The 25,787-nt window shown below is 36.8% G+C and overlaps 1 protein-coding gene across 1 annotated transcript in view; it reads left to right on the top strand.

Moving 5' to 3' along the window:
* Nucleotides 1-25,787, top strand: part of ci (cubitus interruptus) — a 631,597-nt gene that overhangs the window by 559,854 nt on the left and 45,956 nt on the right. The window contains exons 4-6 of the mRNA XM_069819377.1: nucleotides 17,490-17,591; nucleotides 22,732-22,923; nucleotides 24,680-24,888. Of these exons, the coding sequence (XP_069675478.1) occupies nucleotides 17,490-17,591; nucleotides 22,732-22,923; nucleotides 24,680-24,888 (503 nt within the window). The remainder of the gene's footprint in view (nucleotides 1-17,489; nucleotides 17,592-22,731; nucleotides 22,924-24,679; nucleotides 24,889-25,787) is intronic.

Genomic DNA, 25,787 nt, shown 5'->3' with positions numbered 1-25,787 from the left:
TTTCAATTCCACCATAGACGAAAAGTCTTTTTTTAACGTAAGTAAGACGCAATGAAAGGGATCAATATTTTAAAGTTTCTGTGACTAAATTTCCGTATTCACTTCGACGGGCAAGCCAAAACTTACCTAAATGTTCCAGTCCCCCCAAAAATGAAATAGACGACTCTTGCTGATGCGAAAGCCTAAGTTCTATGGCGCAGTTCACATAGGGTTACCATCCGTCCGGCAAAAGGAGGGCATGTTCTCTTTTTTAATCATTTTATCCTGTCCGGCAGGCATTTAAAAAAAAATGTCCGGTATTTCGCATTTCAACTAGAATTTTAGTTTTGTGCTTCAAAAGTGCAGATATTTGATTCGAACAAATGTAATATTTTAAAAATATTTTTAGAACGAAAAGTTACATTTGTTCGGATGAAATTTCTGCACATTTAAAGCACTAAATATATATATATATATATATATATATATATATATATATATATATATATATATATATATATTCATAATACACTGCTCTCTTAAATTGACTGAGCATATTGGGAATTATTTCACTAGCTTTCCAAAAACACGCTATGAAATGTTTCGTATAAAACAATTTTTGTCTCGAAAAGGTAACAAAAACGAGAAAAATTGTATTAAACTTTTTTGTTTGAAATATTTCAAAGAATAACCCCCTGAAACTGATGACTAGGGCTAGGATTTTGATGACCCATAAATCATGAAAAAATGTCCTAAAAACAATGCGTTTATGACGTAAAAATCTTTCAAAAATGCTCCTAAAATGCCCTAAAAATTAATCTTACATAATTACCTTAGTAGGAAAAGAGGTTTTGTACTACTTAATATTTAGACTAGTATTTAAATTAAATTTTACATAATTTTTTCTAAGTAGTACACTTTAATTATTTTATCTGATGTAGCTTCCATGTATGATCGTTCACCTCTGCGTCGGCATGTGGACGTGAGGTCAGCAGTCGGCTGGTCGGTCTTGGCCCTTCATGGGCTGTAGCACCATGAGTTTACTTTACTTTTAGTTTCCGTGTAGTCTACCACAAGGCCACTCTTATCTGGAATTAGCAGGTATAGAGGAGTCTATATTGAAGGGGTGGTTGGACTGATCCATTGCGTGGGGTGTACTACGTTAAAACGGCAATATTTGTATAGAAAAACGATTAAAATATTATACAAAATAATGAGTATTAATGGACAAAATATGTAAAGAAAACAGACAATATTTTACATTAATAATGGGGATTTATGGCCAAAATTAAATGAAAATGCATAAATAATTACCGAATAAAACAAAACATGCTCTTATGAATTGAAACAGGTAAAAAAAATGCAAAAAAAAAAATACCCTAACAAATATGTCTTAAAACACTCAGTGTATCACATAACATATAAATACTAAAGCAGCTGATCACATAAGGTTTCTGGTGTGTCTTGTATATACGAATCTGTGACAGGTCACGTTAGTTTGGGTTTCTGGTATATCTTGTATGTACAAATCTGTGACAGATTAGGTTAGTTTGGGTTTCTGGTATGTTTTGTATGTACGAATCTGTGACAGATTAGGTTAGTTTAGGTTTCTGGTATGACTTTTATATACGAATCTGTGACATGTTAGGTTAGTTTAGTTTTCTGGGATTTCTTGTATATACGAATATGTGACAGGTCAGATTACTTTAGGTTTCTGGTATGTCTTGTATATAAAAATCTGTGACAGGTCAGCTTAGTTTAGGTTTCTGGTATGTCTTGTATATACGAATCTGTGACAGGTCAGATTACTTTAGGTTTCTGGTATGTCTTGTATATAAAAATCTGTGACAGGTCAGCTTAGTTTAGGTTTCTGGTATGTCTTGTATATACGAATCTGTGACAGGTCAGATTAGTTTAGGTTTCTGGTATGTCTTGTATATAAAAATCTGTACAGGTCAGGTTAGTTTAGGTTTCTGGTATGTCTTGTATATACGAATCTGTGACAGTCAGATTAGTTTAGGTTTCTGGTATGTCTTGTATATAAAAATCTGTATATGTAGGTTAGTTTAGGTTTCTGGTATGTCTTGTATATACGTATCTGTGACTGGTCAGGTTAGTTTAGATTTCTGGTATGTCTTGTATATACGAATCTGTGACAGGTCAGGTTAGTTTAGGTTTCTGGTATGTCTTGTATATACGTATCTGTGACTGGTCCGGTTAGTTTAGGTTTCTGGTATGTTTTGTATATACGAATCTGTGACAGGTCAGATTAGTTTAGGTTTCTGGTATGTCTTGTATATACGAATCTGTGACAGGTCAGATTAGTTTAGGTTTCTGGTATGTTTTGTATATAAAAATCTGTACAGGTCAGGTTAGTTTAGGTTTCTGGTATGTCTTGTATATACGAATCTGTGACAGGTCAGATTAGTTTAGGTTTCTGGTATGTTTTGTATATAAAAATCTGTACAGGTCAGGTTAGTTTAGGTTTCTGGTATGTCTTGTATATACGTATCTGTGACAGGTCAGATTAGTTTAGGTTTCTGGCTTGTTTTGTATATAAAAATCTGTACAGGTCGGATTAGTTTAGGTTTCTGGTATGTTTTATATATAAAATCTGTACAGGTCAGATTAGTTTAGGTTTCTGGTATGTTTTGTATATAAAAATCTGTACAGGTCAGGTTAGTTTAGGTTTTTGGTATGTCTTGTATATACGTATCTGTGACTGGTCAAGTTAGTTTAGGTTTTTGGTATGTCTTGTATATACGTATCTGTGACTGGTCAAGTTAGTTTAGGTTTTTGGTATGTCTTGTATATAAAAATCTGTATATGTAGGTTAGTTTAGGTTTCTGGTATGTCTTGTATATACGTATCTGTGACTGGTCAGGTTAGTTTAGGTTTCTGGTATGTCTTGTATATACGTATCTGTGACTGGTCAAGTTAGTTTAGGTTTTTGGTATGTCTTGTATATACGTATCTGTAACTGGTCAAGTTACTTTAGGTTTTTGGTATGTCTTGTATATACGTGTCTGTGACTGGTCAAGTTAGTTTAGGTTTTTGGTATGTCTTGTATATACGTATCTGCAACTGGTCAAGTTAGTTTAGGTTTTTGGTATGTCTTGTATATACGTATCTGTGACTGGTCAAGTTAGTTTAGGTTTTTGGTATGTCTTGTATATACGTATCTGTAACTGGTCAAGTTAGTTTAGGTTTTTGGTATGTCTTGTATATACGTATCTGTGACTGGTCAAGTTAGTTTAGGTTTTTGGTATGTCTTGTATATACGTATCTGTAACTGGTCAAGTTAGTTTAGGTTTTTGGTATGTCTTGTATATACGTATCTGTGACTGGTCAAGTTAGTTTAGGTTTTTGGTATGTCTTGTATATACTTATCTGTGACTGGTCAAGTTAGTTTAGGTTTTTGGTATGTCTTGTATATACGTATCTGTGACTGGTCAAGTTAGTTTAGGTTTTTGGTATGTCTTGTATATACGTATCTGTAACTGGTCAGATTAGTTTAGGTTTCTGGTATGTCTTGTATATACGTATCTGCAACTGGTCAGATTAGTTTAGGTTTCTGGTATGTCTTGTATATACATATCTGTGACTGGTCAAGTTAGTTTAGGTTTTTGGTATGTCTTGTATATACGTATCTGTGACTGGTCAAGTTAGTTTAGGTTTTTGGTATGTCTTGTATATACGTATCTGTGACTGGTCAAGTTAGTTTAGGTTTTTGGTATGTCTTGTATATACGTATCTGTGACTGGTCAAGTTAGTTTAGGTTTTTGGTATGTCTTGTATATACGTGTCTGTGACTGGTCAACTTAGTTTAGGTTTTTGGTATGTCTTGTATATGCTTAATAGGAAAAAGATGCAATTTCATCAAAATCCTAGCCGTACTGATGACATTACTTACGATTAAGCCTGTATTCTATCACAAGACATTCTCTCTGTTCTCTCTCATCCTAACGCATCCTATCGTATCATTTTATATTCTCTTCTATCATGTCCTCTATGTTGCGCCTTGTCTTGTCATGTCACGTGCCGTCCTACCCCGTTGTCCTGGCCCACCTCGTCCTGGTCTAAGAAGAGCCTCCGCTGAAGTGGAATAAACAGCCAGGGCCCGTTCGTCTCGTGTGAACATCCGGATGGACCCGCGCTCAGCTCGTCTTGGAAATGTTTCAATTATTCTCACTGTCGGTCGGCGCTTAGTATGCCGAGGAGAAGCTTGATTATGGGATTATTTTATATTCGTAGACTGCGCCACGGCGTTAAACCGGTCGAGAATTTGTTGTGTACAAAAGAATCACATTAAGATAATTGCCTGGAATTCCAATGAGGCAAACTCGCGCCTTGACTAATATGTCACACGGGAAGCTGAGTGTCGTTAGGGTAGAGGAGAGCCCCACGTGCAGATCAGGACTCCATGTGCTGGCCACGAGGTAAAAGAAATAAAGAAAGATAGACGGAAGAGGGAATAAGAAAACTATAAAAGGAAGAAAAATATATGGAAGGAAATCTTGTAGGTTTTCTTCTATATTTTTCTACTTTTCTCATTCTCTCTTCTGTCCATCTTTTATTATTTCCTTATTTCTTCTTTCACTTCTTTCAATTCGTCTGTCTTCGTTTCGGAAAGATATTGGGAAAGAATGAAAGGAGGGAGGTCGTAAAAGAAAAAGATCTTCGCCAGCCTTTCCCTAGTTTTGTTGTTGTTTCATGAGAAAGAAAGAAGAAAGACACTCTTTCAGCTTTCCCAATAACGGGACTGCCTCATTGGACAAAGCATAACACACAGAGTGAAAACAAAAACAGACCACAAAAGAGAAATGTGGGGAACGAACATAACGGGGAAATTGAGTACAGGAATGATAATAGCATACATATAACAGGCCTAAACATAATAAACAAACGGATTAGACATTCAAACAAAAGTTCTTCCTCTTTAGGCAACAAAGTACAGGTGGTATTTTAAAATGGCAAGTGATCCTCTGATAGCAGTAAGGTTATGGTTAGCATTAGTTATGTGTTCGGCATACATACAGTAACATAAATACAGACATGTAAATCCTACACATACAACCCAAAAACCAAAAACTAAACACACTAGAACAATATGAAATATACAGACACACCGAAACACACCCTAATCAAATCCTCAACACACAGATCAATTTCAGAACACACACTATTCGACTCCACTTTTCAACACGCAAACGCACCCCTACAACAGGCAGCGAAGTTGAGATGACGTTGGCGATCTAGTAGGCTCTGATGATGGCGTGAAGGAGCACCTAAACGGCTGTAAGCCACACGTGGTTATATAATTTAACACTAGTAAGTTTGCCATTTAATCAATCATGTATATTTAAGTGTTAAAAGTAGTGTACGCAAGATTCAAGATGGGAAAATAAAATAAGCACAAAAAGAAAGAACGATTAAATAAATAAAAAGAAGCGAAAAGAAAGGAAATAAAAAACATGAAATAGGAAGATTGAAGTAATAATTGAAAACTTGACATAAAAAGTATGTAAATGCAAATATCTTTGAAAATTAGTTTTTTTAGTAATATATCCTGGCTCAATCCACTAAGAAAATAGAAGTTTCATTGTAATTTTATTTAGAACCTAGTTGCTCCTATAGACGTGCAAAGTCTGTTACATTACTAGTTGCACAAGAAAGCTGTGTTTTATAGGGTTTTTCTCTTTGGAACTTGCAGACTTTTTTATGTAGTCTACAACTGTGCAATTTAGATCGTACCAAATTTGCCATATTTTGAAGCCTCTCTCGTTACAAAAGAAAATCGATGCATATACTTGAGTATATTAAGCGTAGTCTGTCTATTACCAGATGAAGTTGTTCCGAAGTTCCTAAACTACATTTCCTTTCAAGTTAAAAGACATTGCAGATAAAATGGCAGGCAGACCAGTACAATAGCCTGGGGATACCGCAGTAAACCCATCTCCGAAGTAGAGATACATAACTCCCACTTGTAATAGAGTTAGGAGACCTGGATAATGCCTGCCGTTACAACCAGTTTAAAAACATCAAATAGTAAATCACATGTCTCCATTTCGCTCTTCCAGAATAACGAGCCACGCCAAATAAAAACATAACCTCAATCCCTTGTTTGACAGGGATTCTGTTTTAAAACACACGCAATTGCTACGGCAACTCAATCATACACAGAGAGAGAAAAGAAACAAAAAAGCAACGCATACCAGTTAATGAGATTCCACTCATGATGATGTTTTGTTTGTCTAACCCCGTAATTGTTGCCGGGGGCCGTGAGTATCATGTTTGTAGGATAGGTAGTAGGGCAGTGATGTAGAAAATGACTTTATCTGTGCTGCTCATCAACACACTGTCTAGATAATGAACGGTTTGTTTTAAAATTTCCCCTTTCCTTCAATCCACCTTTCCTCCTCTATTGCTCTCTCTCTCTCTCCGCCTGCCTCCATGCTCGTCCTTCTTTGGAAAGCAAAATAATAATTAAAATGTCTTGAGATGGTTGCTATGCAACTAGCGTAGAGAAGTCTCTCTCTCTTTGTCTCTCTGATTCATCTGAGCTGGTCCAGCCAGGGTCGGCAGTTTGGACAAGCAAAGGCTCTGTCCGTCTGTCCGTCTGCCTCTTCTCGTGACGGTGCACGTTTTGGCTGCAGGAATGTTCTTGCCTCTCTGTTGGGTTTAGGGACTTCGCTAGTGAAGCGGTTTCGGGATTTTTCTTTTCTTTTTATAACTCTTCTACTTTAATCATCTCCATGGAGGAAGCTGCGGAGTGTCAGTGTTAACAGTTAGGTTGGGAGACTTAAATAAACCGTGAGTAATAACAAAAGCAGTGCGGTACACTTATCCGTTGTACGGTGAGTGACAGAACGCCATCTCCCCATCCTAGAGGCCGTCGTCTACTACAGGATTGTTTAAAATGAGAACAAATTTAATAACAACATAAAAAAAAATGTAAAGCGGTTGTTTTCAAATTCGTATGAAGTATTTAAAGTTCATTCGTCTAAATCAGAACTTCAATTTACAACCAAAACATATCAGAAATAAGAGTACCAATAGTCAAAATTCTTACCAAATACTTAAGGGGGCACTCAACTATATTTTGGAACTTTTTTCCTATTTGACCAGTCTTTTTTCTAATTTGGAGAAAAAGTTTAATATACACATGGAAAGTAACATGAAAAATCTCAGCTCATCAGATCCAATACTTTTCAAAATAAAAAATATATATTTCAATTTTTAATCAATCATTAATTGAAATATCACTTTTAATTATCATTTTTTTTTATTTTTTGGCTTTGTGCATTTGACTGTGCCTTCTCAATGAAGGGGGGAAGAATTCTGTGTATTGATTTAGTTCTGTCACGTAAATTAGTGTAAAAATTTAATTTTTTATTTCTGTGAAATTAAATTTTAAATTTTCTAATGATTAAAAAATCATAAATAGCTTCAAAAAGATAATATTGTAAAGCTGATACACAAAATGACACTTTTTCTCCAATTTTTAAGTTGAATGTCCCCTTAAAATACAAGCCACCAGCATAGCTCTGTTGACTAAGGGGCTTGCTTCCGATCCGGAGTTGCGCTCGGGCGCGAGTTCGATTCCCGCTTGGGCTGATTACCTGGTTGGGTTTTTCCGAGGTTTTCCACAAAGGCAAATGTCAGGTAATGTATGGCGAATCCTCGGCTTCATCTCGCCAAATATCATCTTACTATCACCAATCTCATAGACGTTAAATAACCTCGTAGTTGGTACAGTGTCGTTAAATAACCAAGTAAAAAAAAAACTTAAAAATCCATTAAGTCAGAAATTACATTTTACAACTAAAAATTATAGGAAAGAAAATGGATGGGTTTTAAATTCTCAGAAAATATTGATAATTTATTTTAGTTAAGTGTAGATACATATTTAAATTTTGTTTATGTAGGTCATAACCTATAAGTACAACTTAAGATGTTAAACACAAGAATAAAAATCCACAATTTCTAAGAAAATATATAAAACACATTTAGCTAGTTCATAAAGCGAAGAATATCCTTAAATATCGGAAAGAGAAATGATAACAAATTCTTTAAAAAATCTATACATTGAATTTACGCAGACAACATAAAATTGTCAGAAATTAAAGAGGAATATCGAAAAATTCTTTTAAATTTTAACAATACATGTATTTATGTAGATAACTAAAAACTATCAGAAATTACTGAGGAATACTGACTAGTTATTAAAAAATATTTAAATAAATTTATGTAGGCGATTTAAAAATACCATAGATTAAAGAGGAATATCGGCAAATTCTTAAGAAATATATTTACAATAAATGAATATTCTTAAGGATTTAATCCAAATATTACATTACCGTTTATATTTTGGCCATTGATGATTCTGTTGGTTTTGCATTTCTCTGAATTTTCTACTAAACAATTCCTGTCTTTCTAAATTATTCTCTAGTGCTTTTATTCTGGATCTTTATGGTCACCCTCATTGAGGGCAGGTTATTTTCTTTAAATATTTATAGGGTAAACTAGGGTCTGTTGGACAGTCGGGCATGTTGGACACTTTGTACTTTAACGTGTTACCTCGCCACTTGTGGGCACCACATTCCGCTAGAAGTCATTAACTTCTAGCAGAATGTGGTGTCCACAAAGTGTCCAACATGCGCGACTGTCCAACAGACCCTAATTTACCCTATATCATAAATGAAAGAGAAATTATTTAAAAATAATATTTACAATGGATTTATGCAGAAAACTTAAAAATTTCAGAAATTAAGGAAGAATATCGAGAAATGTTTCAAAAATATTTACAATAAATTTATGTAGACAACTAAAAAATATCATAAATTAGAGAGGAATATCGATATAATTCTTCAAAATTATTAGAATAAATTTTTGTAGGTAATTTTAAAATATCACAAATTAATGAGGTATATCGACAAATTTTTCGTAATATATTTAAAATGTCTTTATTTAAGTCGTAAGTTGAAAAAATCAACTGAAGTGTTAGAAATAAAACAGGACTGATAGTAAATTTTTGAGACAATATTAAAAAATAACATTACATAGGCCATAATCTGAATAATGCAACTCAAAAGTATTATGTTTGACATCTTTATTGCTTAGACCCATGTGGGCAATGTGCAAAGTTGGAACGGAATAAATATTCCATGTACGAGGACTCGGTTTTTAGTCGCATTGATACCATAACACGTGAGAATGGATTAAGGATGAGCGAGTTGTCCATGATGCAAACAAAATGAAATAAATCAAGCAAGTTTACCATTTATAATGGCTTTCGAAATGAAATTTTCTAACAGTAGTATTAACGTTAGAACCAATTAAACACTGTGCCCATTTCCTCTACCTCCGAAAATAATTACTTATCTGACAGCCGTAAGACTGAAACCGGATGGTCTATGGCTAGTCCTCGGCATCACTTCATTTCACCCTTTTGATTTGATTACCTGGTTGGGTTTTTCCGAGGTTTTCCCCAACCAAAAGGCAAATGCCGGGTAATCTTTTAGCGAATCCTCGGACTTCACCTCATCATTGTAGAAAATTACTAAATTGTAAAACTGTAAAAATTGTAAAATATTGTAAAAATGTGTAAAAATTGTAATTGTAACATTGTAAAATTTTGACTTGTTCCACATCTTAAAGCTTCATTGCTCATGTAAGATCTATGGAATGTAATAAATAAATGAAAAAAAATGAAATGAAATTGAGACCCTGAGCGTCGTTTAACATCACTCGTGCTAGCCATACTTTAACTGACTCACAACAGCTCTGTTTATGTACAACATTGATTAATTATAATAGTATTTAGTTGGCTTTTAAGCGTTGCAATTGATGTCTCGATGGCCCAGAATCTTCGGGAGAGCTAGTTTAAGCTCCTGCCATTCAAAGCTTCATGAAACAATTTGGAATAGCTTCATAGCAACCTTATGTAGAGGAATATTTACAATTTTGTTCGATTCACATATGCAGACAAGAATTGGAACAAAATGAAACACAGATTTCAAAAAGTTGGACATAGGACAGCCTGGTTCTCAGCCATCGGCTGTCGATGTCTGACTTCATCGAGACAAAGTAAAGAGCGCCTATATGTTAGGCAATCTTCAGAACAATGCAAAACACTGAAGGCACGCGATGAAAATACTCATGGGCGTCCAGCCCTGTTTTAGTCCTTTACAGTACTCACTCCTGTGCCAACTTTCATAGGATGTTTCGATTTCATAGACCGGGGTTCAATTAGCTAAGAACATACATACTAGAGTTGGGTCGATTCGTGAACGAATCGTTCATTCGAACGATTAATAATAAAGAATCGTAAGAATCGATTCGTGGCATCAACGAATCGTCGTTCAAAAGAATATTAAGGAATCGGCATGGTATCGTAGCCCACGATTCTATTCGTTGTTTGATGTAACCTGTCAACGGACATTTCCGAACCGTGTCGAATGCTCCCGAGCGAGAGTGAAATCAAAATATGTACTGCATTTGTTAAGTATGGAAAATAATGAACACAAACCTGAAATTTGCATAGTTAAATAGAGATGTAATGCAAAAAATGTACTTCATAATAAGGTTCAGTTGATAAATTATAATTTAGAGACATTATCTTGGGTAATTTTGTAGACTAATGGAGGTCATACTGAATGGTTCCAGCCAATGAGAAAGAGACAATCGAATGTCTCGCCTCTTATGCCATCTATGAGAGTGATGTAGAACGTTTTTGTTCTACGCGTGGTTTTCAAAGCAAAGTGTCTTGCGACGTTTCAAAAGAATAGTTGGAATCGCAGACTGGGAAGAATCGTGAACTCGTTGACGATTCAAAAGAATAGTTGGAATCGCAGCCTGAGAAGAATCGTGAACGAATCGTTAGAATCGATTCGTAATGTGTGATTGAATCGTTGGAATCGACTTCTGAAAAAGAATCGTGTTGCCCAACTCTAATTGACATGGTATCGTGAACACGATTCTATTTACTTGTTTGATGTAACCTGTCAACGGACATTTCCGAACCGTGCCGAATACTCCCGAGCGAGAGTGAAATCAAAATACTGCATTTGTTAAGTATGGAAAATAATGAACACAAACCTGAAATGTGCATAGTTAAATAGAGATGTAATGCAAAAAATGTACTTCGTAATAAGGTTCAGTTGATAAATTATAACTTAGAAACATTATCTTGGGTAATTTTGTAGACTAATGGAGGTCGTGCTGAATGGTTCCAGCCAATGAGAAAGAGATAATCCAATGTCTCGCCTCTTATGCCATCTATGCGAGAGATGTAGAACGTTTTTGTTCTACGCGTGGTTTGCAAAGGAAAGTGTCCTGTAAGTCGTTCGTTGACGAATCGTTGGAATCGCAGAGTAGGAAGAATCGTGAACTCGTTGACGATTCAAAAGAATAGTTGGAATCGCAGACTGAGAAAAATCGTTAGAATCGATTCGTAATGTATGATTGAATCGTTGGAATCGACTTCTGAAAAAGAATCGTGTAGCCCAACTCTACTTTAGAGTACTCACTCTTGTGCCAACTTTCAAAGGATGTTTCGATTTCATAGACCGGGGTTCCAATTAGCTAAGAACTGCGGATTTCCTGTTTTCAAAAATTAATCCAAGGACTCTCTGTATTTTCTCGAATATGCCGCGCACCGTACATTTGAAAGGCATAAAATAAACTTCCAACAAACGTATTCAAGACAAATTGAAAACAATTAAACACATATGCACTTAGGTTATTTGTTTTAAATAATTAACATGGTTTTTAATTAACGACGCTCGCAACTGACGAAATTATATCAATGTCGCCGGTGTGCCGGAATTTTGTCCCGTAGAAGTTCTTTTATATACCAGTAAATCTACTGACATGAGTCCGTCGCATTTAAACACACTTATGTGTCATCGACCTGGGCCGGGATCGAACCCGCAACCTCGGGCACAGAAGGCCAGCACTCTACCGACTACGCCACCCAGGCCGACATTAACAGATTGACTGCACATGTTTAACAAAACATTATCATACGAAGACATTCACATGAACGCTAATACACACCCCCTGATTCCGCCTGCGAAATCATTAAATACCTCCCACATATCTGAACTGATGTTTGGGTTGCCTAAACAAAAATGAACGGCTTCAGTCAGACATCCTGTACATTATTTGACACAAGTGCAACTTGCTCTCTTGCAGATGGAGTTGTTAATTGTAGATTACCATATTCAAAGGGATTCTTTGTCTATGAGTTTTCAGTATTTGGTGCAGGGAAGTCATTTCTGAACCCAGGCACTAAATCACGTAGGCTCCTAACGTTAATGGATGATTTTGGTTTTAAAAGGAAGAGTGCAAATTATTTTTGCAAACTTTTTCTAGCATAAAAATGAACTCTTAAGAATATTGTCTACATTTTTATGTTATACTTAGTCTTATTTCATTTTTGTAATATATGTTCTTCATATTTGATATTATTTTAATATGCGTAATTTGTTTATATATTACTTTTACCTTTCCAAGAACACTTCGAGCACAAGCTTTGGCTTTTTCGGGAGTGAGGTAATTAGAAATTATATAATTTTAGATTTTATGAAAGTCCCGGGCCATGGCGTCGTGGTCTAAGACATCCTGCCTAGGACTTGCGTTACGGAATGCGCGCTGGTTCGAGTTCTCATGGGGAAAGAAATTTTCTCATGAAATTTCGGCCAGTGTATGGGACCGGTGCCCATCCAGCATCGTGATGCACTTGGGGAACTACGATAGGTAGAGAAATCCGGTTGCGAAAGCCAGCTATAACGGCTGGGGGGATCATCGTGCTAACCACACGATACCTTCATTCTGGTTGGATGATCGTCCATCTCTGCTTCGTCATGTGGGCGTGAGGCCAGCAGCCGGCTGGTCGGTCTGGATCCTTCACGGTCTGTAACAGCACGGAGTATTATTATTATTATTATTATTATTATTATTATTATTATTATTATATTTGGGGCTAAGAGGGATGAAGTTACAGGAGAATGGAGAAACTTACACACTGCAGAACTGCACGCATTGTATTCTTCATCTGACATAATAAAGTATCGATACTAAAAAAAAAGGGAAATAAATTATTAATGAGGTTTTGGGTCATATCCTAAGCTGGAATCGTGATTATTTATCGATGTACTGCAAGTTAAAAATATTATCAAGAAAAATATAAGCCTACCAATATTAAAAGATGTGTAGAAGTTTGACTGGATATTATGTAAATGTAACAATTAGAAACATTAAATCCAGACGTCTGAGATAGGCAGGGCATGTAGCACGTATGGGCGAATCCAGAAATGCATATAGAGTGTTAGTTGGGAGGCCGCAGGGAAAAAGACCTTTGGTGAGGCCTAGACGTAGATAGGAGGATAATATTAAAATGGATTTGAGGGAGATGGGATATGATAATAGAGACTGGATTAATCTTGCACAGGATAGGGACCGATGGCGGGCTTATGTGAGGGCGACAATGAAACCGCGGGTTCCGTAAAAGCCATAAGTAAGTGTTATTATTATTATTATTATTATTATTATTATTATTATTATTATTATTATTATTATTATGGTTACATGGCAGTCTGCTGTGAAAATAATTATATTAGGACTATTTATTAATGTAGTTTTATTTATTTAGCTATTTAATGCCGCCTATCTCTAAAGATGGGAGTCTCAGCTTCCTGCTGGGCCTTCACGGGCTGTAATAGAAATATGAGGTACATCTACCTTCAAAACAAGGAATTCCGGAAGCGAGAAACGGATAACAAATTTAACTCGGAGCCCTTAAGGCAGAAATAAGGTTACGTTCAGCAAATTGATGATGCGGGACCCCAGTTGTCAATGAATCCATGGATGAATGAATCAATGAGTTGATTGATTGATTGATTGATTGATTGATTGATTGATTGATTGACTGACTGACTGATTGATTGATTGATTGATTGATTGATTGATTGATTGATTGATTGATTGATTGATTGATTGATTGATTGATTGATTGTAGTCAGAGAAGAAGAATTATCAATTAAATAATGATAATCGCGTCCTTGCAAGGGCTCTTGGAATTCCTGCATGGCTGAATGTGGTCTGTCTTTGCCGTTCACCCACAAAGAGTGAGAAACAATTATTCGAATATTCGTTAGACACTCCGCGAGACGGAAGAGCTTTGCATACTGACTACAGCGCCAGTCGTATATATAATTTATATACTGGGTGTTCATTTCAAAATGTGTCATGACGTCACTGTTGATGAGTCAGCGATTTGAAGCGAGTTTCAGCTTTTATGTCAGAGAAGTTGCCTATTAACCAAGGCGTTCAATCTGAACTTGAGAACGTGTACGGTATAACTTGAACGTCGTAGCAACAGATGGCGGTCTGTACGGTCTGTGTGCTACCATAACCTCTTTCGAACTGCGTTTTGAGCGGGCAAGTCGTACGCAGGGTATTTGTTATCATTGGTTGCGTACGGCAACATTCCACAACACAAATCAAATGCTCCGTGTCCATGTTGACCATTGAAGTTAATGTCAACAAATACTGTACGTAAGTAATCGTCTTAACCCTCTCCCCATATCTCGACAGTAAGAAAAACTCACCTCAGTACATGTTTCGAATCAGTTCACATTCCTGCCACTACCGGCGTCACCGTACGTATCGGTATGTACTCTTCAGAATGAACGCCGTACTTGCTAGGCAACTTCTCTGGCACATGGGTAATACGCCTCTACGGAAGTGTAGGAATATTGAATTCTCTAGGCTCATCGACTAGCCACGTGACGGCATACACCGAGCCATGACACACTTTGAACTGAACACCCAGTATATATAATTTCTAGTTTTCGTAACCGGTTGTGCACGACTCTAGACTGGGGCCCAAGTTCAGAGAGTTTGATTTCCCTTCCAGCACAACCTCCATGACTGTTTCTTTATTCTGTGTTGTCGTCGTTGTTCGGGGCAGGTGGGCCCGGGGGAGGTTCATAGAGCATGGGAGTCTGCGAGGAGGATGCTGCGGCGTAATCAAAACTAATGACAGGGCTATCATCAGCGTCGATTAAACACAGATCACCATTTCAAAGCAAATGGCCACGTTGTGCAGATTGCATTGTAATCAGAGCTGTGCGGGTACGGCTTGTTCACTGTTAACTCACCACAGCATGGGCTGCCGTTTACCAGGCTTACGATTTCATTATGTCCGCCTCCCACGTAACGGAGAGGAGAAAGAGAAGAAGGAGAAGGAGAAGAAGAAGAAGAAGAAGAAGAAGAAGAAGAAGAAGAAGAAGAAAGAAGCGGGAGCAAGAGAATAAAAGAAGAAAAGCATAAGAAATGAGAGAATAATGAAGTGAAGAAGAGTTTTTTTTTATTTTTAGTTGGTTATTTAACGACGCTGTATCAACTATAGTTTGGCAACTTCAAGTGAAACTTCTGGAATCTCTCTCTTTCTTTCTTCTCTCTCCCTCGCTCCTCGTCACCAATCACCACGTAAATATCTGAGAGGGTGTGTGTGGGCATCGCGACCAATAGAAGAACCACTCTCCAGTATTACCACAATAACGGATTCTTCATTTTTGCCTCGACTGTCGGCTAGGAAGGTTGCATTATGCAGGCAACTAGTCAACCTTTTAATGCTTTTGTTAGCAGGTTTGACAAACTGTGAGTGGACCTGCAAGTACATAGTGCATAGTGTTCTCTCCTTCCCCCCGTGCTTTCTCACTTGCTCCTCCCCTAGACAGCCAGCCTCACGTAGTAACTCAGTCAGGGTTTCAGTTCGATTTGTCAATCTATACTAGGTTATTTAGCGTCGATGAGATTGGTGATAGCGAGATGGTATTTGGCGAGATGAGGCCGAGGATTCGCCATAGATAACCTGGCATTCACCTTACGGTTGGAGAAAACCTCGGAAAAAAACCCAACCAGGTAATCAGCCCAAGCGGTGATCGAACCCGCACCCGAACGCAACTTCAGACCGGCAGGCAAGCGCCTTAACCGACTGAGCCACGCCGGTGGCTAAGTGAAGAACAAAAGGCACCAACGAAAGGGTAAAAATGGACCAAGAACAATGGCAAAAAGTACAAATACGAAAGGAGAAAGAATTCTGTTCATTTTTCAGAAAACAAAATGCAATTTTACCAAATTGAATAACATTTCACTGCCAAATACCGTATAACTTGTTTCTTTTTGGAAAAACAATCACAGTCCGAAAACATAAATTTTCAGGAGAAACAAAATACTATCTGACATATGTGTTGTTGACACTTCAAGTATGAAATTCATCATGTCATTTCTCAAGGTGCTGTAGAAACTTGGGAAAACTGAAGTACATTTATAACTTAAATTACCAAATAGAAATACATGTGAAGAGTTCACGGGAGAAATGATGAATGTCACATTTCTGTTAAGGATTAGATAATGATCTAATTGAGTCTATAACTGCAAGATGTAGTGCTGTTTCTATACAAAATAAAGGAAAGGATTACTGTATTCATGGTGATAATGCTCCTTTTTACCATTTTTCATACGAACAACATTAAATTTCGTAGTGATCCATGAATTAGATAATGACATCAACCTTAACAAAACTGTGACATTCATCGTTTTTCCTGCGAACTCTTCATGTGTAAATATAGGCAACTGCGTACAACGGTTGTTTTAAGAAAAAAAAATACTCTGTTGTGGCTGAAGTGTGGCTCTCCTTTAATCTTCTTTTCTTTAATTATACCCTATCGTTATTTACGTTTCTTCCATGGGGTTATAGATCACGCAAGCACGGAATACCGACGGAAGGAATGCGAATAAAACACTGCGATAAGAAAGAGCAGGCGAGAGATCCATTAACATCCAATGCACCAATAATTTCAATTACCGGTTACGCTTTTTGACGTGAAACGCCTATGTCTGAGATACAAATGAGAAAAATTGTAACAGTTTGACACGAAAGGTTTACTCTGACGTCACTCTTAATATGTACCATGAAATCAGAAGTGTAAGATGAACTTTGTGCCTCGTGGTTTTTCACGCGGTCCGTCTCTCTCCATTCTCAGTTTAATGTCTCTATCCCTTAAATGGGACATTGTGAACGAAGTGAGACAAATAGTCTTTAGTGTCAGAGTTCACGTAAAGGTTGAGATGAGTCCGAAGAGCCCTCGCAACAACGCGTTGATCGTGTACCTTTGAAACATTAATTCCTCCTGTCTCCCCCGTCATATGAGTTGTTACTACTAAATTTTGTGTGGTTGTTAACGTTTGCACTCCACAGTGACCTATTATGCAATAAATAGTAGGCTTACAGAATGGATTACCGTATGTTATATGAATGATGAAAATGTAAAACTACTTTCTACCCTCCCTGTATATTGATAATGTGTTTGCTGTTGAAGGAAATAGAAACATACGTAAGGAACATGATAATTATGTGAGTTTGTTACATAATAGGTGCTGTGTTGATGGCACCTTTTCAGCTGATGTGTTACACGCCATGATGTCTGTGTGCGCAGGTTTGGGTCTCCCACCGGACTACCTGGGCTCGCGCGCCCTGACAGAGCTCCAGCCCCCTCCTTCCACTATCGGTAGCTCGGAGTTCCCTTTCTCCATAGACGGTGAGTGGGTTTTAAATAACATATCGTCGTTGTTCCTGCAATAACTCCTGTTATTAGTGTTCATACAACTGAAACATATCACTTTTAATGTATTTTAATGTATTTTATCCTATGTGCAAAATAAAAAAATTTTCAGTAGGAAGAAAAAACAAATTTATTATTCTGTGGCAGTGGTACATAGGAGACTGTGAATTCTTACATTTTCGAAAGAAAGAAATATAATTACATATAGGAGATTTTTTTATTAGCTGTATCACTATTTAAGTTATTTCTGTAGCCGGGAGGAAAAAGGTCTTAAGTAAAAAATTTATACTTTTCAGGAGAGCAGTGAAAAGATTGAAATTGACGTCAATTATAGAGTTTTTTTAATTAAGAAGTTTTTCCTGAATATTATTTCTTTATATTTCTTCTAAAATAGGTAAAGTTGCTCATTTAACATTTTTTTTATTATTTCCAAAAATAAACCCTTTTAAGACTAGAACCCAAACTGAGTAAAAGGGACTATTTAAACATAAGACCTTTTTCATGTCAAAATAAATTAGAAATGTAAATTATTAGGAATGCAAAATGGGCCTTAAAAATTGTAGGACTGTTTAACCTGGTACTTAAAGTTTTAAAAGGAAAGAGCATCAGTATGTGATAAAATGTCTAAAATACAAGTTAGACCTTTTTAATAGGGAAGCATGGAAAGTAAACATGTGATGGTTTGTAAGCAATAAAGTATTACATGTTCTTAAGTTCTTTATTCTGTGTGTGCTCGATTCAAAAAGTACTTAGGACATTTGGTAACGCTCTATAAATCCAGTCAGGAGTCTTATTTGACTTTAGCCGTTTTACCAGATTGTAGAGAATTGTTTCCACTTTCAGAATATATAAAAATCTCATTTTCACAAAAAATTGACCTAAGACCTTTTTCCTCCCGGCCACACATTTAATAGAGCAAAAATCTGAAAATCGATAAATATATCACATAGAAGTTATTGCAGGAACAACGACGATATACTTAAAACTAAGAAACACGACGCATTTGATAATGTAGTGTTTCCACTTCTGTTACTTGTGTCTTTCTTAGCAGCTATCTCATCTACTGAGCTCAAACAAATCTGGGAGATGTTTCTGTGTGTCTTCGGCAAGGAACGCCATGACAAGGGAGTTCCTCTGAAAGTAATATTATTAAACCAAAATAACAGGAAAGAAGGAAGGAAGGGAAGATGATGGAATTATAGAAAAAAGAAACAAGGTAGAAAGGAGTGAAACTAGAAGGATGACGGAAACAAGGAGAAACGAAAACATGATATAAGAGAAAGAAGATAGAATGGAAAGAAAGAAGTGAAAAGAGTGAGATGATAGAAACAACCAAAAATGAGAGATGACAGAAAAGAAATATAATAGAAAATATAGAGGCTAAAACAAGGAACAAAATGAAGACGGAACAATATAAATATAATATAAAAGGAAGAAAAAAGGAAGATGGTATAAAAAAGAGAAAAAAGAAAAAATAAGTAATATTAAAGAAAGATAATATAGATGAAAGAAAGAACAAAAGTAAGATAATATAAATAAATAAAAAGTAATACAGAAGAAAGAAAGAAGAAAAGGAAGATGATATAGAAGAAAGAAGGAAGAAAAGAAAGAAGGAAGTAAGTAAAGGTAAATGGATAAAGAAGGGACAAAAGAAAGACAATAAAAAAGAAAAGGAGAGATGATAAAAAATAAGATAGACAAAAAATAGAAAGAAGTGAAAAAGAGCGATGATGAAAAGAAGGGAAAAGGAGATACGCTATAAGAGAAAGGTGACAGAACGAACAAAATGAAGATAACAGAAAATAAAGGAATGAAATAAAAAAAAGACGGAAGAATATAAAAATAGACCTCGTAATATAAAAGAAATAAGGAAGGAAAGGAAAATAAAGGAAACGAAAGAAGGGAGAACTGATGATATAAACGAGAGACGGAAGAAAAGAGAGATAATATAAAAGAAAGTAGGAGAAAAGAATACGTATGGGCGAATCCAGAAATACGTATAGAGTGTTAGTTGGGAGGCCGGAGGGAAAAAGACCTTTGGAAAAGCTGCGACGTATATGGGAGAATAATATTAAAATGGATTGAGGGAGGTGGGATATGATGATAGAGACTGGATTAATCTTGCTCAGGATAGGGACCGATGGCGGGCTTATGTGAGGGCGGCAATGAACCTCCGGGTTCCTTAAAAGCCACAAGGAAGGAAGAAAAGAAAGAAGAGATAAAAGAAAAGGAAAATGAATAAGAAAGGAAATGGAACAAGTTAATGAAAAAAGATGATAAAAGGAAAGATGAAAGGATGATATATAAAAAGAAGGATGATAATAAAAAGGAAAACGAGGGATTACAGAAAAGAAAGAAGAAAAAATGGAGGGATGATAGAAAAGAAAGAATGAAAAATGAAGGGATTATAGGAGAGAAAGAAGATCGAAAAGGGGTAAGGAAAGAAGATAAGAAGATAGATAGAAAGTAGGATGTAAAGAAATGAACATAGATAGGAAGATAAAAAATGAAGAAAGGAAGAAGAAATTAAGTCGAGGGGAAAAGAAAAATGGATGAAATTTTGAATACGCCATTATAAAAAAGTAAACATCGCTGAGTTGTTAAAAAAGTACATTACGGACCACCACGCATGCGCAATGATAAATACCCAAATAAAACTATATTACAAAAGCTATTAGTCCAAGAAATAGACAACGCCCGAGAGGAAGAGTAATTAAGCCGTGTGTATAATTCTCCGAGATGTGAAGAACGTTACAAATGGACTTGCTAAATAGGAACAGCTCTGTTGCCACCTGCGCCTCTATCGGCGGTGTCTCGAATCAAAATCACACATTGTAGCAGTAAAGCTCTTATCGCGACAAGCATCGCAGTAATCGATTCCACTCCATCAAATATATCGATATCCTTGTAAACATGTCGCATATAGCTGTACACATTAATTTTAAACTCCAAGAACATTATTCTCACCTGCAGAAATTAAAACAAATGGCAACCGTTTACAAAATTATCAATTGGACCCATTGAGGTGCCTAACAAGCAACTGCAAATTGACCAAAGGAACTTTGTATTAGAAAGCTGAAGTATTTTATTTTAATTTTGTTTTCTCTCCTTAAGTAGTTGTGTAGTCAACAGTCCGAAGATAGGTTGGAACCTCATAAGTGATGCCAATAAGTAATCACTCATGAGGCAATTAAGCCAGGGGATAGTGAGATAGAGTTCACACAACGGTTAGCGCGTCTGGCCGCGAAACCAGGTGGCCCGGGTTCGATTCCCGGTCGGGGAAAGTTACCTGGTTGAGGTTTTTACAGTAAAGACAAAGAATGTAAAGTTCTAAATTCCTCCCATAAGAAAAAGTTGAGAGGAGTTAAATCTGGTGAGAATAGAGGAACTCTTCATCTTCGTCCTATCCATTGGCCGTTCCGTATTCTTGTTTGATGCCCAGCCAGTCACATTGTTGACTCTAGAATTTATATGACTAACACCACCATTTAATAATATATCACACTAGAAATTACTGTCGTAATTAAGTTCATCTTTGATAGAGTCCATTAACTTCTATGGAAGTGTCTATACATTTTTAGAACCTCCTGTATTGTTGTTTCTTGAAACATAGTAGCGAATTGTAGGTGGCGGTTCTGTTTAATTTATTTTCGGTTTCTAAGGCGGTAGTATCAGAATACAAGTTTCCCTGAGTAGTCCCTATGCTTATGAACAGCCTCCGTAGTTGTCGCTAGGGATATCTTCTTTAATGAATGAAATTTGTAAAATACAGCAAATAGTTTGCACATTTTAACCCAGAGACCTAATTTTTTGTATATAGCAACCTCTTGTTATTAATTTCATTAATCTGAGTTTAATGGTTTTTCTAGTTTTATTTTTTTTTAAATACATTAACTCTACAAAAAACATGCACATCATCTTTGACATCTTTATAATAATATAACAGCAGAGCCATAATTTGAATTTTGAATGTATGAGTATCTGAAAAAAAAAATAATCGAGCCAGTTTACAAAATTTAATTTTTTTTAAGTGTCTGGATAGTATATTTTATCTTTTAATTTTGAAAATATTAACTTTAAAAGAAGCTCTGTAGTTTTATTATCAACACTTTTCATAACATACGGTAAAAATTTGAACTACTTAGCATGAAATTTGTTGGAGCTTACAGTATTTGAATGTGAATAAATGTAGTAAAAATAAAAGTGTGGAATAATGACTTTAAATGTCGAACTATCGTCGCCAAAACCTGTTTGTAATTATGAAATGTAACTAAAGCGTGAATTTTGAGGACGATTCTGTTCAGAAAATTTGGCCAAGATATAAATGAAAGGTCACTTATTTCTTTTTTGCAGAAAAAGAAAAAGGGGGGTTTCTCGAAGAAATACAAAAATTTCACCTATTTCCTCCCTTAGAAATATGTTTGCTATTTTTTTTTATTACACTATCCTCTATAAAATTATGAATCCAGTGTTTTCATTGACGACCATAGATTATTACAAATAACTGTCATAGCACGGATCTTCTGTATATTTTGAATATGTTTCATATAGCTCCTTCTTTCTCAGTGCTATCAATTGTTTACTGATACGAACAGGTGAATTTGTACTCTGTTTTTGATAAATGGAGTATAGTGACGTTGATGTTAGCTTCGCAGATGTTTAGGAAATTATTATTATTATTATTATTATTATTATTATTATTATTATTATTATTATTGTTATTATTATTATTATTATTATTATTATTATTATTATTATGCATATAGAGTGTTAATTGGGAGGCCGGAGGGAGAAGGACCTTTGGGGAGACCGAGACGTACATGGGAGACGTAGGAGGATAATATGAAAAATATAATAATAATAATAATAATAATAATAATAATAATAATATAAATAATATATAAATGGCAAATAATAATATAAAAAATGGATTTGAAGGAGGTGGAATATGATGGTAGGGACTGGATTAGTCTTGCTCAGGATAGGGACCGATGGCGGGCTTATGTGAGGGCGGCAATGAACCTCCGGGTTCCTTAAAAGTCATTTGTAAGTAAGTATTATTATTATTATTATTATTATTATTATTATTATTAATGCTCTTTCTTCACAATTTCAGCAAGTTCCAGACTTACGAGTCCTCGACCGAGCAGTTTGCGACAGAGTCGGAAGAGGGCCCTGTCGTCATCGCCATATTCGGACTCGTTCGACATCAATTCGATGATACGGTTCTCCCCGAACTCCCTCGTCTCCATCGTGAACGGATCTCGGAGCTCTAGTGCCAGTGGCTCATACGGCCACCTCTCAGCAGGCAAGTTGGCTCTCAGCGTAGTTGAGTCACTTTCCCTTGTTATCCTCGTATTCCCTTGGTCTCTTTGTCTTGCCTTTGTTCTCCTTGCGTTTCCCTTGTTCTCTTTGTCTTACCCTTATTAACTTGTCTTCCCCTTGTTCTCCTTATCTTCCCCTTGTTACCCACGTGTTCCCCTTGCTCTCCATGTATTCTGTTTGCTTTCCTCGTATTCCTCTGTTTGGTTTCCTCGTATTCCCTTGGTCTCTTTGTCTTCTCTTTGTTCTCCTTGCGTTTTCCTTGTTCTCTTTGTCTTACCCTTATTAACCTTGTCTTCCCCTTGTTCTCTTTATCTTCCCCTTGTTACCCACATGTTCCCCTTGCTCTCCATGTATTCTGTTTGCTTTCCTCGTATTCCTCTGTTTGGTTTCCTCGTATTCCCTTGGTCTCTTTGTCTTGCCTTTGTTCTCCTTGCGTTTCCCTTGTTCTCTTTGTCTTACCCTTATTAACTTGTCTTCCCCTTGTTCTCTTTATCTTCCCCTTGTTACCCACATGTTCCCCTTGCTCTCCATATATTCTGTTTGCTTTCCTCGTATTCCTCTGTTTGGTTTCCTCGTATTCCCTTGGTCTCTTTGTCTTTCCTTTGTTCTCCTTGCGTTTTCCTTGTTCTATTTGTCTTACCCTTATTAACCTCGTCTTCCCCTTGTTCTCCTTATCTTCCCCTTGTTACCCACGTGTTCCCCTTGCTCTCCATGTATTCTGTTTGCTTTCCTCGTATTCCTCTGTTTGGTTTCCTCGTATTCCCTTGGTCTCTTTGTCTTTCCTTTGTTCTCCTTGCGTTTTCCTTGTTCTCTTTGTCTTACCCTTATTAACCTTGTCTTCCCCTTGTTCTCCTTATCTTCCCCTTGTTACCCACGTGTTCCCCTTGCTCTCCATGTATTCTGTTTGCTTTCCTCGTATTCCTCTGTTTGGTTTCCTCGTATTCCCTTGGTCTCTTTGTCTTCCCTTTGTTCTCCTTGCGTTTTCCTTGTTCTGTTTGTCTTACCCTTATTCTCTTTATATTCCCCTTGTTATCCATGTATTCCCTTGCTCTCCTTCCTTATTCTTCTTGTGTACACCTGTTATCATGCATTCTTCCTTGTGTTCTCTAATTCTCCCCTTGTTCTCCTTTCTCTCCTTGTGTTCTTCATGTTCTCCTTGTGTTACCCATGTTCTCCTTGTGTTTCTTTTGTTGTCCATGTGTTCCCTTACTCTCCTTGTGTTCTCCTTGTTATTTATTTGTTCCTTGTATTCCCCTTATTCTCCTTGTGCACACTCTGTTCTCATGCAGTCCCCCTTGTGTTCTCTTTCTGCTTCACGTGTTTCCTTGATTTCGTTGTGTTCTCCTTCTTTTCCTAGTCTTTCTCTTGTTCTTCCTGCTATTCACTTGTTATCCAAATGTTCGCTTTATGTTTCCCTTATTCTCCCTGTGTTCCTCTTGTTCTCCTTGTCTTCCCCATGCTCTCCTTGTTTTTCTTTTATTTCCCTTGTTCTTCATATATTCTCACCGCCCACACGTAGTTCTACGTAAGATATGCCGCATAGTAAAGCTATGCGCCTGTCGATTGTTTCTTTTGACTGTCTTTATTTCTATAATAATTCTATGACAACACAAAACCAGACTACTGGAAAGACAGCCAAGATATGAGCATTCATTACGACATAACTTGATATGTCAGAACATCCCGAGGTGACCTTTCACAGCCAGTTGAATAATGTAACATTTGTGTGACGTGTGCAGGGGCTATCAGCCCGGCTTTGGGCATGCACCCCAGCATGGCGCCCCACCTCCAGCAGCTTCAAGCCCACCTTCTACGGACTGCGGCGGGTAGTTTGCTGCCCCCTCTGCCACCCCACCCGCAGGCACAGACTCAGGCCCCGGGAGGGCTGTTTTCTCTTCCTCACCATCCCTTGCAGCCCTCCACAGGACATTCCATTTCTAAAACAGAGGTGAGTTGTGCATTTAACCCCAGTAGTAGCTCTCATTTATACATTCTTGCATATCACATGCAATTTTTTGGTGGACTGAATACATTGGCGGCCCGTAGATAGTCTGTTATGAGAAATCAAAATGTCAAGTATAGAGGAATTTTAGTACGTCACATCATACATGGTGAAGTCACGCGTCTATCTAATTCGAACTGACACTTCATCCACTTGTAGACTCTTATACTGGGTGTTCATTTCAAAGTGTGTCATGACGTCACTGTTGTGAGTCAGCGATTTGAAGCGAGTTTCAGCTTTTATGTCAGAGAAGTTGCCTATTAATCCTGGCGTTCAATCTGAACTTGAGAACGTGTACGGTATAACTTGAATGTCGTAGCAACAGATGGCGGTTTGTACGGTGTGTGTGCTACCATAACCTCTTTCGAACTGTATTTTGCGCGGGCAAATCGTACGCAGGGTATTTGTTATCATCGGTAATGGCAACATTCCACAACACAAATCAAATGCTCCGTGCCCATGTTGTCCGTCAAAGTTAATGTAAAGAAATACGTAAGTAATCGTCTTAACCCTCTCCCCATAAAGAAAAAAAAAAAATACCTCAGTACGTGTTTCCAAACAGTTCACATTCCTGCCACTACCGGCGTTACCGTACGTATCGGTAAGTACTCTTCAGAATGAACGCCGTACTTGCCAAGCAACTTATCTGGCACATAGGTAATATACCTCTGTGGAAGTGTAGGAAGATTGAATTCTCTAGGCTCATCGGCTAGCCACATGACGGCATACAGCGAGCCATGACACACTTTGAACTGAACACGCAGTACATAGAGCCTGTTACTCCAGAACCCTAGTTAAAGAGCCGCCATTGACTCAGTTGTCGTTTTTTTCAAAAAAAAAAAAAA

Source organism: Periplaneta americana, chromosome 2, assembly GCF_040183065.1.
Source record: "Periplaneta americana isolate PAMFEO1 chromosome 2, P.americana_PAMFEO1_priV1, whole genome shotgun sequence".
In the NCBI taxonomy this organism is placed as follows: Eukaryota; Metazoa; Arthropoda; class Insecta; order Blattodea; family Blattidae; genus Periplaneta; species Periplaneta americana.
The sequence above is the reverse complement of the archived record's forward strand: the minus strand, read 5'-3'. Positions and strand labels throughout refer to the sequence as shown.